Source organism: Cyprinodon tularosa, unplaced genomic scaffold (genome assembly GCF_016077235.1).
Source record: "Cyprinodon tularosa strain WSP-4 unplaced genomic scaffold, ASM1607723v1 ctg174, whole genome shotgun sequence".
In the NCBI taxonomy this organism is placed as follows: Eukaryota; Metazoa; Chordata; class Actinopteri; order Cyprinodontiformes; family Cyprinodontidae; genus Cyprinodon; species Cyprinodon tularosa.
In genome coordinates this window covers 371,303-387,251 of record NW_024038565.1, presented here as the reverse complement: position 1 = coordinate 387,251, position 15,949 = coordinate 371,303, and the positions used below count along the sequence as shown (strand labels likewise).

At 37.5% G+C, this 15,949-nt stretch overlaps 1 protein-coding gene across 1 annotated transcript; it reads left to right on the top strand.

Annotated features, from left to right (window-relative positions):
• Positions 1 to 3,462: 3,462 nt before the first annotated feature.
• chmp5a (charged multivesicular body protein 5a) lies at positions 3,463 to 14,834 on the top strand. Its single transcript, XM_038281684.1, has 8 exons — positions 3,463 to 3,674; positions 4,678 to 4,782; positions 4,869 to 4,915; positions 9,190 to 9,283; positions 10,586 to 10,657; positions 12,474 to 12,582; positions 12,874 to 12,989; positions 14,395 to 14,834. The coding sequence occupies exons 1-8, from the start codon at positions 3,606 to 3,608 to the stop codon at positions 14,443 to 14,445; spliced, it is 663 nt and encodes a 220-aa protein (XP_038137612.1). The 5' UTR covers positions 3,463 to 3,605; the 3' UTR covers positions 14,446 to 14,834.
• The last annotated feature ends 1,115 nt before the right edge of the window (positions 14,835 to 15,949 follow it).

Sequence of the window (15,949 nt, the reverse complement as noted above, 5' to 3'; positions counted from 1 at the left end):
ATGTGACAGCAAGTCAATTCGATTTCAAGTCATTTCCTTTTCCAATTAGGTTGTGCTACCAAAATGAGTGAGAATATCTGCTGAAAGTTTTATGAAACTATTATTTCATTGATATGGTCTTACTTTGAGTGTTCGTTCTCAAAAGATTTTTTTTTATAGCTAACCCACTAAGTGACTACACTAAAAGGGGGGCAGGACATAAAATAAGGCAGATTTGAAACCGTTTTTTTTTTTTTTTTTTTTTTTTTTTTTTTTTTTAAGGCCAAGGTGCTTTTAAAATACCATTTGTCAAAGTTTTACATAAATGAAAACTAAGTTCACCCTGAAAAGAACAGTGAACTCTTAAGGATGTCTATATCTGAGTGGTAGGGACCACCACTGTGATGCAGAGCCTTTGGCTTAGAGTTGCACTCCTGCAGAGTTTTTCTTTCACTTCTACATCTTTCAAATCCATAGTTCGGGAGAAGCTGACATTAGTGAAATCCTCCTGAACAATGAAGTTTTTTTTTTGCGGCAGCAGCAGCAACCCTCAGCCTTATCGGTGTAGTGATTTAGAGAGGGGAGGAAATTAAGTCAATCAGTCCTTGGGTGCATTGATGAAGCTGTCAACTCAAATAACAAAAGATTAAAGCATTTTTTTCTTCTATTGGTACATGTCTCTCAAAGTGAATGTAAATGAATAACATTTTACATTACAGCAGGTTGCATAACAGACTCATTTAAGCAAAGGTAAAAAATGTTGCACATGAGGTGTGTTCCAAAGAAATCACAGATTAACGCATAAGTTTAAACTTTCCTAATGAGTGGGATGTGTTCTGATTTAAAGCAGTGATAAATATGATTTATGGGTGATTGCATCATGTATTGGTTTATACATTCTTCATCAGTTCTCTCCTTAAACTTAGAGACTATTTTTCTTGTTATGAACAATATCAGCTGGGACCTATTTTGTTTACTTCATTATCTGATGAGGTCAGAAAACAGTTTTGACTTTTGGTTAGACATCTGGGAATAGATTTTGGTTCGACACACACACACGTTGAATGGTGTTGTGTTTTTAAAACACAACCTGCCTGTGTTTTTGTGGAAGAAGACAAACATACAGTAGGAAAGACCAGAATATGATTGGGTTCAACATTTCCAAGGCAACAAGCATTCAGAAGCCAAAGTAAGGGTCAAATAATTTAGAGAATTTTTTAATAACTGCAAATAGTGACTAGAATTTTAATCTTTATTCTAATATATAATTTAAAATAATCAGATGTTTTAAACAGGAAATAGAGTAAACATAATCCAAATAAATATTAAAACTGCTTCAACAAAATTATCCTGTTTTGTTCAAATTAATTCAGTTTATTTATATAATGTAAATTCATTACACAAGGAAAAATTAAGGCACTTTGCGGAGGCAATTCTATCAGAATATACAGTCAGATTGGTTAGACGTTTTGTAAGGAAAACCAGCTGATTGCATCAAGCCAATGACTTTGAAGGATACATTCCTCCTGGAAGAGTCTACAACAATCCCTTACACCATGCATACAGTGACAGTGGAGAGGATAACATTTTTTTACTTTAAACAGGAAGAAAGCTCCAGCAGAAACAGGCTCAGTGTGAGCGGCCTTCTGCTGATGCCGACTGGGGTTCAAGAAGACACACAAAAGGAGCATATAAGCACTGATCCATAAATACCAGTTAAGCAGAAGAGCTATGAGCCAGTTTCATGCCAAAAGGGATGAAAGACAGACATACAGTTACAGTAAAAGCTGCATTTCTAGCTATGTCTAGGTGAGAAACAGGACTGAGCACTGAACAAGGGCCCAACACTATCATCTTCATCTACAATCTAAGGTGTTGATGGTAGCAGGCCACCTGGTGTTTCTCTCAAGGATGGTGTCAGAGTAGAACAGGAATAGACCAGATGAAGCAACTATGATGAGAAAAAGCATAGAGAGAATAAAGTTAGGGGTTGAACTATACTGTAGAATTGGAGAATAGAGACAGAATGAAACAGGAGGATAAAAATGGTGCTTATGTCCTCCAGCAGTCTAAGCCTATAGCAGCATAACTATAGAGATAGCTCTGGATAACCTGAGCCACTATAACTATAAGCTTTATCAAAAAGGAAAGTTCTAAGCCTTGGCTTAGAAGCAGACTTTTTCTGCCTCACAGACTACAACTGGTAGTTGTTTCCATAGGAGAGGACCCTGATAACTAAAATATCTGCCTCCCATTCTACTTTTAGAATGTAAACCTGTAGATTGAGAGTGAGGTGCTATGTTAGGAACATCATGATCAGATCTTTGATATAAGACAGCAAAGCTTTATACTTGAGGATTACTTTTAAATGCTATTCTGGATTTGACTGTAAGCCAATGAATAGAAGCTAAAATAGGATCAATATGATCTTTGTTTTTAATTTTCATCAGACATCTGCAGAATTTTAGATCAACTGAAGGCCTTTGACAAGTTTGTGGACTGCTTGACAGTAAAGAATTACATAGGTTCAGCTTTGAAGTAACAAATCCAATACAATATATTGTATCAAATCCCTTAGAGGGGGATTTTTAGGCAGTCCAAAACTCAGCAGCTCGCATCATTTCTAGAACCTCCTCTTTCCATCAAATCAGCCCACTCCTACAGCAGCTCCACTGGCTCCCTGTCAAGTTCAGAATACAGTTCAAAAACTTGTTACTTACTTTTAAATTATTCACAATCTTACCCCTCCCTATCTCTCCGATTTACTTCAAATTTCAACTCCTTTTCATACTTACATCTTCCTCTACTACCCACCTCGTTATTCCTTCCGCCCATCTTAGCACTGTGGTGAGCAGAGCCTTTTCTCGGTCTGCACCCACACTCTGGAATTCACTCCCACCTGACATCTGCAAGACTAAATCTTTATCCTTAGTTAAATCAAAACTCAAAACCCACCTGTACAAGATTGCTTTTTCATTATGACTTTTTTTTGTTACTTTCCTGTGTGTGGTTTGTGTTGTTTCATTTAGCTATGACAATGTTCCTTTTTTTATTATCTCCTATTGTTTTTACCTGTACAGTGTGTCTGAGTGTTTTGAAAGGTGCTACAAATAAAATGTATTAGTATTATTATAGATAGATAGATAGATAGATAGATAGATAGATAGATAGATAGATAGATAGATAGATAGATAGATAGATAGATAGATAGATAGATAGATAGATAGATAGATAGATAGATAGATAGATAGATAGATAGATAGATAGATAGATAGATAGATAGATAGATAGATAGATACTAAAATTCTTGATTGAAACCTTCTCTTCGTGTCAGCCTCGTTGCAGAGGTGAACTAACAAAGACAGATGATGGATGATTTTTGTTGGGACAAAAGGTTTTCCTTAAACCCTGCAGTGCCTCACCTCACCACTAGATGGAAGCAGCTGGTCTATTCGCTGATTGGTCAGCATCCTTCACCAACCAATCATGTCGATTTGCCTGCGGACCGTTATTTCCGGGTGTTTCCAATGCAGGAATCCTCTCCGTTTGATGTTTATTGTGTAGTAAAAGGAAAACACACACCCACACAAAACCTGAACGCTCTTTGGTCGTGAAAGGTTTTGAAGATGAACAGAATATTCGGTCGCGGGAAGCCCAAAGCGCCTCCGCCGAACCTGTCGGACTGTATCAGCACTGTGAGTAGTCAGCCTCAGAGGTATTGTTGTTTATGACTGCATTATGTGACCAACGATGGCGTTACTTGGCTAACACGGCCACAGAAATCCGGTCAATACCTGGCTAATTACCTTGCACCTTACTGTCAATTCCTCCCGCTGGCATATAACACAAACAAAGTGTCCTTTTACGCTCGACCCTGCTGCTGGGATGTGGAAGATTGATGTGTTTGTTCACCTCAATTATTTGAAAAAAAAAAAAAAAAAAGCTTTTACCATAGGGACCCCCATTTCATCATTCTGCTTCATTCTCTCTCTGTTCTCCTATTCTGCAGAATCTGTTAGTTCAATCTCTAACCTTCTGCTCTCTCTGCTTTTCCTCAGAGTAGCTTTGCCTCGTCTGTTCCTGTTTGGCTGTGACGTCATCCTGGAAAGAAACATCAGCTGTGCTGCTTCTATCAACACCCTTGTTTATAGATGTTGGAGATCGGCCTGTTTTCCAGTGTGGTCCTGTTTCTCTGACCGTGACTGAGTGGATGTGCTTTCTTCGTCCTCTGGCATGGGAGCTGCCTTGGAGCTCGTCTGCCTGGCTGTGTGTTTCCTGGACGGGGCCGCCTTTTACAGCTGCTTTTTGTATCTCTGCTTCTGTCTCCTTGAACCCCAGTCGGCCTCGGCAGATGGCCGCTCACACTGAGCCTGGTTCTGCTGGAGGTTTCTTCCTGTTAAAAGGGAGTTTTTCCTCTCCACTGTCGCTACAAGCATGCTTAGTGTGGGGGATTGTATTTGAGTCAATGAGTCAATGCAATCAACTGGTTTTCCTTAGATAGAAAACTTTGTATCAATTTGATCTGGTTGAACTGTAAAGTGCCTTGAGATGACATGTGTTGTGAATTTGGCGCTATATAAATAAACTGAATTGAATTGAATTGAATTACCTCTAATGCACACATACTCACAAAAGCGTCTGATTTTAAACCCAGGATGCTGACAATCATTACCTCTAATTGATCTCATCCCCTCTCAGGTGGATGCCAGGGCAGAGTCCATTGAAAAGAAAATAGGCAGGCTCGATGCTGAGCTCCTGAAGTACAAAGATCAGCTGAAAAAGATGAGAGAAGGACCCTCCAAGGTATGGAAATGTCCTCAAATCGCTTCACTTTATGAAGAAAACGCATCAAGCATTGATGTTTTATTTGTTTTGATTTTTGAATGCAGAATATGGTGAAACAGAAAGCAATGAGAGTCCTAAAGCAGAAGAGAATGTGAGTATATTCGGACATGCTGTCGATCTGCATCACTTTTACAACTGGACATTGTCTGCAGACTTTTGGTCTGCAACCTTCCGGTCTGCAATCTTTTGGTCTGCAGCCTTTTGGTCTGCAGCCTTTTGGTCTGCAGTGTTTTGGTCTGCAGCCATTTGGTCTGCAGCCTTTTGGTCTGCAGTGTTTTGGTCTGCAGCCATTTGGTCTGCAGCGTTTTGGTCTGCAACCATTTGGTCTGCAACCTTTTGGTCTGCAGCCTTTTGGTCTGCAGCCTTTGGTCTGCAGTGTTTTGGTCTGCAGTGTTTTGGTCTGCAGTGTTTTGGTCTGCAGCGTTCTGGGGCCTGTTTCAGAAAGGAGGTTAAGTGAAAATTCTGAGTTTGTTAACGCTGAAATGAGGGAAACTCTGGGTTTTCTGTTTCAGAAAGGGAGGTAAGTTAAACCTGAGAAAGCAGAGTAAGTCAAGCCCGTTTCTGAAAGAGAGGTAACTTATACTCAGAGTCAGTTACCATGGCAATTTACTCTGTGAACCTAACCTGGTCGGGAGCAGGTTTTCTTCAGAAAATCCAGAGTTTATTTTGGTCTCCTCCCCTTTTTTAAAGAGGAAGTGGTGTTTACACACCTCATTGATTCTTTGGGGACATACAGTATTCATTGCACACATTTCAGTCACGTAGAGCGCATCAAAGGGAATGAAATGGCATGTCCTTTTATGGATGATCCTGTTTGTAAAGCCAGGTAGCTACTCTACTCCCATGATGTGCTCAAGGCTTACCTGCTTGAAGTTTGTTTTTATATTTCATTTTCAGCTGCTGCCATGTTCTTTTGATGCCTGCAGGATTGCACCTATCCATGAAAACTAAATTAGGTTTAATAAAATACTGTTCTTCCAGTTTCACCTCTGATATTATAACGGTTGGGTAAGTTACTCTAAAATAGTTCTTAATTACTAACTACAAATTTTATCTTCAACAAGTCTAATTAGATTAATGTAATAATTACTGTCTCTAGAAAGTATTGGTCTACTTACTAATTTGTTTTACTTTCTTATTAATTACTTTCTAAATCCCAAATCAACCTCAACCACTTGAACAATACAAGGAGAGACAAGAAACTGCACTTCTAATGCTTAAAATAAACAATATTCAATTGCATGAATTAATCTTAAATTGACCAAAGTGTGTAACTAAAGGGAGAAAGTTCAAATCAAAATATACCTTTTAAAATTTGATATTAAATCCACTATTGTTTTATAGTCTTTAATTTAATTACAGTATTTATATGACTTAAGTAACTTAATTCATTACACCCAACACTGTATAAAAGTAATTAAAATGTAAACTTACACATTGACTCGAGCAGCTATTTTCACCCAAGCTAACTCTCTCTCCTTCGCCGCTGCAGCCGTGTTGCTTTTTTTTTAAATACATGTTCAAATTCTGCATATGCTTGCATAAGCACATCCAGTTCTGCTGGTGAGAAATATGCACACCTTTTTTTGTCTGACGCTGTTGCCATGGTGACTCGTAATATCTGTGCTCAATTGATAATGGCTTTCTATAGTTGTGGTGCACACGCTTAACCCAGAGTCAGTCAATTTAGAGTTGATTGAACTAACTCATTTCAGCTGTTCTGAAACCCAAAACTCAGAGTTTCCAATCTCAGGATAAGTCAACTCAGAGTTCAAGTTTTAACTCAGAGTTGGTTGAACTTCCTTATTGAAACAGGCCCCTGGTCTGCAACCTTTTGGTCTGCAGTGTTTTGGTCTGCAGTGTTTTGGTCTGCAGTGTTTTGGTCTGCAGCGTTTTGGTCTGCAACCTTTTGGTCTGCGGCCTTTGGTCTGCAGTGTTTTGGTCTGCAGCGTTTTGGTCTGCAGCCTTTTGGTCTGCAGTGTTTTGGTCTGCAGTGTTTTGGTCTGCAGTGTTTTGGTCTGCAGCGTTTTGGTCTGCAACCTTTTGGTCTGCGGCCTTTGGTCTGCAGTGTTTTGGTCTGCAGCGTTTTGGTCTGCAGCCTTTTGGTCTGCAGTGTTTTGGTCTGCAGTGTTTTGGTCTGCAGCGTTTTGGTCTGCAGCCTTTTGGTCTGCAGCCTTTTGGTCTGCAGTGTTTTGGTCTGCAGCGTTTTGGTCTGCAGCCTTTTGGTCTGCAGCCATTGGTCTGCAGTGTTTTGGTCTGCAGTGTTTTGGTCTGCAGTGTTTTGGTCTGCAGCATTTTGGTCTGCAGCCTTTTGGTCTGCAGCCTTTGGTCTGCAGTGTTTTGGTCTGCAGTGTTTTGGTCTGCAGTGTTTTGGTCTGCAGCGTTTTGGTCTGCAACCTTTTGGTCTGCGGCCTTTGGTCTGCAGCGTTTTGGTCTGCAGCGTTTTGGTCTGCAGCCTTTTGGTCTGCAGCCTTTTGGTCTGCAGCCTTTTGGTCTGCAACCTTTTGGTCTGCAGCCTTTTGGTCTGCAGCCTTTTGGTCTGCAGCCTTTTGGTCTGCAACCTTTTGGTCTGCAACCTTTTGGTCTGCAACCTTTTGGTCTGCAGCCATTTGGTCTGCAGCCAAGGTTCTCTAATGTTCAAACTTCACTAAGTGCTAGTGGCTGCTTATTGGTGGGGGTTGATTACAAGAGCATTTTTTTTGGCATAAGTGGAGCTTAATGAGGGCTCCATCATTTCTACAGCAGAGGCGTAGCCAGAAAATGTTAATAAGGGTGGCCAGGCAATAACCAATGTACACTGAGGGGTGGCCGAAAATGGATTAGCGCCAGAACCTCAGGGTCAATCCAACTGTTCCAGTAGGAAAATTAACGATCAAAACATCCATGTTTTCTAAATAAAGACAAACTATACTTTCCCACAGCCTTTTTACCAACAAATAGACGCATATATTTAAACATCCGTAATTTCTAGATAAAAGGTATAGTGGATAAAACTCTTTCAGTTTTGAGTTTGGGGACATCAATCTTTTCCATCGTCATTACTTGCCTATTACCGGTAGTATCAATAAACATTCTGCATAAAATTGATATTTACAAGCACTAATATCGACATAAATTGATTATTTGATACATTTCTATTAAAATTGTAAAAAATTGACTCGATAGACACATCATTTTCTCTTTACCCCATATAACACAAAATTTAGTTCTGAAAAGTGCATGAATTCTGTACTTATCATCTTTGATTTCCTACTGTACTGTGATGCAACGCTGCAATTTCCCCACTGTGGGACAAATAAAGGATTATCTTATCTTATTTTATCTTATCTTGATATTGTAAACTGATGTGCATAAATAACCAGACAAAATTAAGCTCCGCCCCAGTTCTACAGTAAAACCAAATAACTGATTCAGTTTTAGCACAGAGAAAAGTCCTGGTAGAAAGTTGGTGCTGCTCATTTACATATGCACAATATATATATTTAATGCTCTGAACTTCCATATCAATGCGTTTTTTCTTTTTTTTTTGCACCATTTTTTTCTCCCAGAGAAGGAGAGAAATTGAAATTTCAGTAAAGCTGTACAAAATGCAATTTCTTTTCATATACAACTCTGTGTATACAAAAGGACAATAAAAGTTGTCTAAGTAATTTCCAAAGAAATCTTAGATGGAGTTTTGTGGATGTAGAGAGCTCAGTAAATAGTGAGTATTAATTTTGAGTGTTAACTGATTGTTAATGGTAAACTGTAACAGTAATTTATTTTATAGTAAGCTCTACAGCCAGCACTCTTCCCAATAAACCAAATAATCTGTTGGATCTTTTTGAACAGATCTCCATGTTTCCACATTATCTCTGTGTAAAAAAAAAAGACCAAAAAAATAAAACAACAAAAATCTATGCATAGGATCTACATCTATTAATTGTTTCTGTGAAGGGCATTGTCATTAATAAAGAATAATTAAATATTTTTCTATTTTATTCTGCTCCGAACTAATATTTTCAATGCTCCAACAGGCCTGGAAAACCCTTTTGATGTCTTGCTCGGACTTTGAATAGGTGTTGCTTTAGGGAGCGTCAGGATGAAGAGGCGGAATCGAAGGAGGCCTTTTGCTTTGCCCTAAATGTTACGGATCGATCTGAGGGTTATGAAGTCCTAACACGGGTTGTGACTAGCAATAGGATGTCAATCTAAAGATAATCACGTCCTATTTTTAAGTTCAGTGATGTGGGAGAAGTTTATATCCTGTTATGGATCTTAAAGCACTTCTTTAGGGGGTATGCAGAAGCTGCGGCATTTAAGAAGCATTATTGTTTCATTTAAATACCTTAACATGTTTGAAACAACCATGTTTTTTTCCCACAGGTATGAAGGTCAAAGGGAGCAACTAGCACAGCAGTCATTTAATATGGAGCAGGCAAACTACACAATCCAGACCCTGAAGGACACAAAAACAACAGTAAGGGGCCCACATCTTAAGTAACACAATAATCAGTTCTCAGGTCTTACGAAAGTGATGGTGCTCATTTTTAAATTAAGTCAAACTTTGTGAAACAGAGCAGATAGATTTGTTTAACAAAGTTACATTGTCGTTTAAAACATCATTAAAGATTATTTTGGGTCACAGGAAGCGCGGTAGATCAATCCTTGCCACTGTTGTCCACCATTGTCCTTCAACCTTTAGCAATCTGCTATGATCCGGATTGAATCATGGCAAATGGTGGGCCATTAAATATAATCTGGAAGGACTCATTTATCAACCACATTTTAGAAGGATTTGAGAATATATACATATAAATAAAAATAGAAGTGTTTGGAGTTTGATAAAAACCAGTTAAGTTTTATATAATTCTTAAGATCTGCAGGTGTTTTAAGATACAGAAACCCTATAAATGTTGGTGTTCACTAAAGGAGCAAGAGCTGCAGAGGCATTCAGATATTGCTGGGAAGTTGATGGCTGCATGAGCATAATAATATCCATCCTTTCATCCATTATCTTACACGCTTGTCCCAATTGGGGTCGCGAGGGGTGCTGGTGCCTATCTCCAGCGCATAATAATATCAATACTGATATTAGTGATAGCAATAATATTGTACATTCTAAATAAAAACAATACACATAGACTGACTGATTAGAGAAAACAATCCAGATGTCTGAAGTTTTCTGTCCCAGCTGCTAGAATCCAGAGGACTGTTCCAGATCAGATTTCTTTACAATACATCCACAGCCAAGCTACATTTAAATGCATTTGCTGTCATCCCAATAAAAAGGTTTTAGCCAGTTACTTTTTCTTAGTTATTTCTTTGAAATATTTCTCACCTTGATGCTTTTTCCACTTTGCGTTCGGTAGGAACGGAGATTTTCTTTTTCCCTGATGTAGATGAGGTTGGTCTTCCACCACCCCGAGGTAACAAGTGATTGAATCAAGTTAATACATTTAATTAATTTGAAAACTTAAATAAATTACAACTGACAAACTTTATTCAATTACTTATTATCTATTGAATCAATTCATCTAAGTCACTAAACTTACTTGGCTGGGTTAGATATTTCTTCAGAAACAATGTAAATGTAAACACATTGTGACACAGAAAGAGCAGAGCTGAACCTAAAGTTACCCCTCTAAGCCTCTTATACTGCTTTATTCCACAGGCCATCGCAAGAACCAGATCTGTCCTGACTGGTCCTCTCATCAACAAGTCTTATTGTCGTGCCAGTGTCTAAATATAACTTCTTCTACCTTTGTTTTCCTCTTCCCAGGTGGAGGCAATGAAGATTGGAGCGAAGGAAATGAAAAAAGCTTACAAGGACGTCAAACTGGATCACATCGATGTACGTTTGTCACATAGTCTTTGTCTCCTGTCCTTTGACTAACATAAATTGCTTCTCGCACACAAAGCTGTTAATTACTAAGGGTAGAATTATCATTTTTTCAATGTTCCAACAAATATTTTCATACTTTGTGGAACAGGCGTAGGAAATGATTACACTTTTGAATGTAATCTCTGCTTAATGAACCAAACTAAGTTAATTTGTGCTTCCATTCACTACTAATGCAGAGGCAAGGCAAGTTTGTGGAGCACAATTCATTGCAAAGACAATTCAAAATGCTTTACATGAATTAAACAGTATAAAAGAAGAAAAACAAAAGCAGAATTAAAGCAAGTAAATATAAAACATAAAAACAGACACAGACACCCGGGTGGTGGCTGATGGACCTACAGTTACTCGACCCAGACGCTTTCATTGGGTTTTTGTATTTTCTAAAAAATGGGCTCAAGGATATATTTATTGAATGATAAGAGAGAACCATAAAACTCTAATGTTTATAATTATAGATAGACAGAGAGATGCCCTTTAGTTCATTATACATATAGGGCTGGAAAAAAAGCATTAATGTAAAAAAAAAACAAATAACAGCCATTTCCGATGCCAAAATCAATATATCATGCAGCCCTAGAAGTACAATTTCAATTCCATCCATCCATCCATCCATCCATCCATCCATCCATCCATCCATCCATCCATCCATCCCAGTAATCCCAGTAAATGTGTTTCACCTTAAATCTGCAGCTCTCCCTACACTGAAAAATATAATGTAACCGCTTTTCATAAGTGGAGCATAGGAACTAAATGCTGCTTCTCTGTGTTTGATTCTAGTTCTGGGGGTACAGAGTAGACTTGAACTAGAAGACCTGAATGGTCTGGGAGGTTGATAGATTGATAACAAACCAGTTATGTTTTGAGGTGCTGATCCATTCAGTGATTTATGGACTGACATTTTGAAGTCTATTCTCTGAGCTACAGGGAGCCAATGGTAGGACTTCAGAACCAGGCTGATTTCTTAGTTCTAGTGAGAACACGGCATCAGTTTCTTAACACTTTCTTATCGTTGATTGATCTCTTAATCTCTTAATATATCTTTCTAATTGATAGAAATATATATGAGCTATATATTTTGATCTAATTTATTCAGTAGGGGATACTGGCATTGTAAAAAACCCACAAAAAACAAGGAAGTTGCATGGACAATTGTCGTTTTGACTGATGAAAACACAACCTTGCTTCCCCAAAAATCCTTTACTTTAGTCTATTAGTCATTGTTAAAAGAAATGGGTACATGTCCCATGTTATATTTGTATTTGGTTATTCTATTTTATTTTGTTATACATCTTTATTATGGGTACCAACACATCTCTCTGTGTCTTTATGGTCTAATTTCTTTCCAAATAGGCTGTGTGCATTTTATTAAATGCAATAGAGGGTTAGCAGTAAATAAATCCAGCTGACAGGAGGGATCCAGTTTGAAACAGCTTATCAGAAGACATAGCTGGTAAACCAAATAAATTATATTGGAATTTACTTATTTTTTTTACTTATGATGGGGTTTAATATCATGCATTTCTCTTTGGGTGGCTTGGGTTTTTACTTAAACGAATAAAAGTGAATTGAATTTAACCAAAAGCAGGTGAGATCTTAGAGGATGGAGTGGTGGATAGAGCTAATCCTAGACAGCTTACCCAGTCACGATGAGACATATAGCTGTTTTCATCCTGATAGCACACGGTCAGCGTCTCGTTAAAATTAAACTTTTCCCTGTTAAAAGTGTTTATACTGAAAATGGAGACTGTTTGCTTTGGACTTGCAGGATTTACAAGACCAGTTGGAAGACATGATGGAGGAAGCTAACGAGGTACAGGAGTCCCTGAGCCGCAGCTACGGCACGCCGGACATTGACGAAGAGGATCTTGAAGCAGGTTGGTCATAAAACTTTAAAATCTTTTCGTCATATTTTGGGCAAATGGCTCCTTCGACAGACTGATCACAAGTAATGAAAGAAATGGGTCAGCAGCAGATCTCTAATAACATCACTGCCTTGTTTTTGTTTTTTTCCTCTATTGATGAGAGAAAATAATATCCTGCTTATCAGTCATGTCTGCAGGACCACTGATAGCAAATGAAGGGAGGCATATGAGCAGGACAGACCACACTGAAATGGAATGATAGATGAAATGTAAATTGGACTGGAATAAATCACTGTGTTTCAGAGCTGGATGCCCTGGGGGATGAGCTGCTGCTTGATGATGATACCTCCTACTTGGACGAAGCGTCAGCTGCTCCATCTATCCCAGAAGGAATTCCCAGCGACAGCAAGACAAACAAGGTAACAATCCCACAGGTTGATGTTATCAGCAGATCTAGTCTTACATTCAAGGGTCGCACAACCTCTATTTTATCACAGACAAAGCAGGAACCGTCCATCTTAGTTTCAGAACCAGCAACCCACCAGCAATAGAACTAACTCTTCCATCCCTTTGATTTGTGCACTAATGTCCACTAAGAGGCAACTGACGCCTTCACAGGTCAGCTGGATTTCTGCAGAAATCACACACCAACGGACTCCACCAAATGATTAAAGGACTTGTTTAGTAGCACTGGATGTGTATTTCAGGGAGATTTTAACTCTATGAATGATTTATCTTCCACTTCAGACATTTTTAGGCAAGGCAAGGCAAATTTATTTGTATAGCACAATTCAGTACAAAGACAATGCAAAGTGCTTTACATGATTAAAATATAGGAAAATAAAACAGAATCAAAGCAGGTAGGAAAAATATATATATACATAAAAAATGCAGAAACAAAAAAACATTAAAAACAGTCGGACTTAAGAAAATAAAAAAACAACTAATGATGATTAACTAATTATGTTTCAGTTGAACTTTTTAACTAGAACAGTCGAAGGCAATCCTAAACAAATGTGTTTTTAGTCTTGATTTAAAGGAATTCAGGCTTTCCGCACTTTTACAGTTTTCTGGAATTTAGGAACTAAATGCTGCTTCTCCATGTTTAGTTCTGGTTCAAGGTATGCAGAGCAGGCTGGAGCCAGAAGACCTGAGTGGTCTGGAGGGTTGATACACTGATAGCAAGTCTGTGATGTATTTAGGTGCTAAGCTATTCAGAGATTTATAGACTAACAGAAGTATTTTAAAGTCTATTCTCTGAGATACAGGGAGCCAGTGTAAGGACTTTAGAACTGGGTTGATGTGCTCTACTTTCCTGGTCTTAGTGAGGACACGGGCAGTTCTTCCTGTTGATGTATCTCATTAGAATACTAATGGGTCATGTTAAACTTGTGCAGAATTTCAAAGGGAATATAAAAGAAAAGGAGGTTTACCAAAACTCATCACAGCTTTCTGTTCACATTATGTAATGATAATGTTAGATATTAACAAAAGATGTGATATTTCTTTTAAATAAACATTTATTTTCTCTCTTTTTTTTCTCATTTGTCAAATTTGTCATTTTTTCCTAGCTTTGTATTTTATCTCACATATCAAGTCTTTCAGTAGGCTAATGTTTAATTCAGATAGAGTTGCTAATTAATTAATATGTTTATTTTCTTCTGTTTGAGCGAACAATAATTGGACAGCAAAAGGTCATTTATGGCAGTTGTTGTTTTTTTTACAGCGTATAAATGTAATAGTTGGAAGTATATGTTTGTGTGTTTTAGTTATTTACAGTCAAATAAAGAAGTGGTTAATCTAGATGATTTCTTTCTTTTTTAGGATGGTGTTTTGGTGGATGAGTTCGGCCTGCCTCAGATCCCAGCCACATAAAAGCAAAATGGAGACAGCTGCACTTCAACTGAAAACACTTTTCCATGTAGAGTAACATTTATACATGCAAACACACTGGATCTGAGAACACTACTATTCCGAAGCTGCCCTGGTGTTGGATTGTGTAAGGTTACAACTACCATGTTAGGCATGTGGCCTTTTAGATAATTATTCGCCATTGTTTTCTACCTGTTTGTCCTCACCAATGTTTTAGTGTTATTAGTTAATTTCATGGTTAATTTGTATAATTTATTAGCTTTATGTTTTGTTTAAGTCCTTATCTGATTGTTTAAGATCTCCAAGGTGGAGCTGATTTTCATTCTCTGCCTGTTTGAAATATCTGCAGGGGTACTTGAAACGTGCAAAATAAATTATGTCTTTTATCTTAACTTTGAGTTGGTAACTTATTGATTGTAATGCCTTTTTTTCTTTGTAGGGATTTTTTCTCTTCTACCTATGTATTAGAGATAGATCGATACATTAGGCAGCCGATATTTGGTTTTCTTTTCTTGTATCGATATCGGCAGATATGTCCATGCTTCAGCCGATTCATTAACACATAAAGTACTCATCTAGGCAATATGCCCCATTTGCGATCTATTGTTAATGCTTTCTTTGATCTGTTAATAAATATTTCTCTTTTTAATATAACAACTCTTTTGTATCATGTAACTGGAGGAAGAGAAAGAAATATCATCCTAAAGAATCAGCCCCACAAATTTTGACAGCAAAAATTGGGGATCAGATAAACTGATGTCAAAATAATCGGTATTAGCATCAGCCTAAAAATAAAACTGTATCAGTGGATCTTTACTATGTATTACCAATTTTTTTAAATACGAATTCTTTTGATGAACTGCTTATTTCATAGTAGTTTCTAAGACTTAAATCCAGTAATTCTGATACATGGCCAGTTTTATTTATAATATCTGAGATTATTATCTATCTTTAAGTCATATGTTTTGGATTTCCTTTGGTTTGGTTTGGTAACCTTTTTCATTGATCCCTCCCTAAGAAAAGCCATTTTTCAACCTGAAAAGAGTTGATGCACAATTTAAAAGCATTTATTTTTAAATCCTTTCTGTTATTGTGTATTAGTTCCTTACAATTAATTTTCTAACAACATTTTTGCAAAAGTACAGTACTGACCCTTGCAAGAGACGTTTATTAAAAAATGTTTGTGTTGGATCTTTGTAAAGATCCAAGATACAGTATTTTCTCTGAGTGGAAGATCTGAAAACCTGGAATGATCAGCAATGTCACCTAAAAGGTTTTTTTTTTTTCTTTTACAAGAGTCCCCTAGTTTTCTTTTTATATAAGATGTCAGTAAAAGTTAGGCGAGAAAAAAAAAAGTTACAAAAGATTAATTATTTTCTTAAGTCCTCAAAAAATTTGATATCCCTTCAATAATTTTGTGATGATCTCACACATTTACAGTTTTATTTACATATTTTCAAACCCCACTGCACACACACAAATCGAGATACAGATACACAACTCTCCA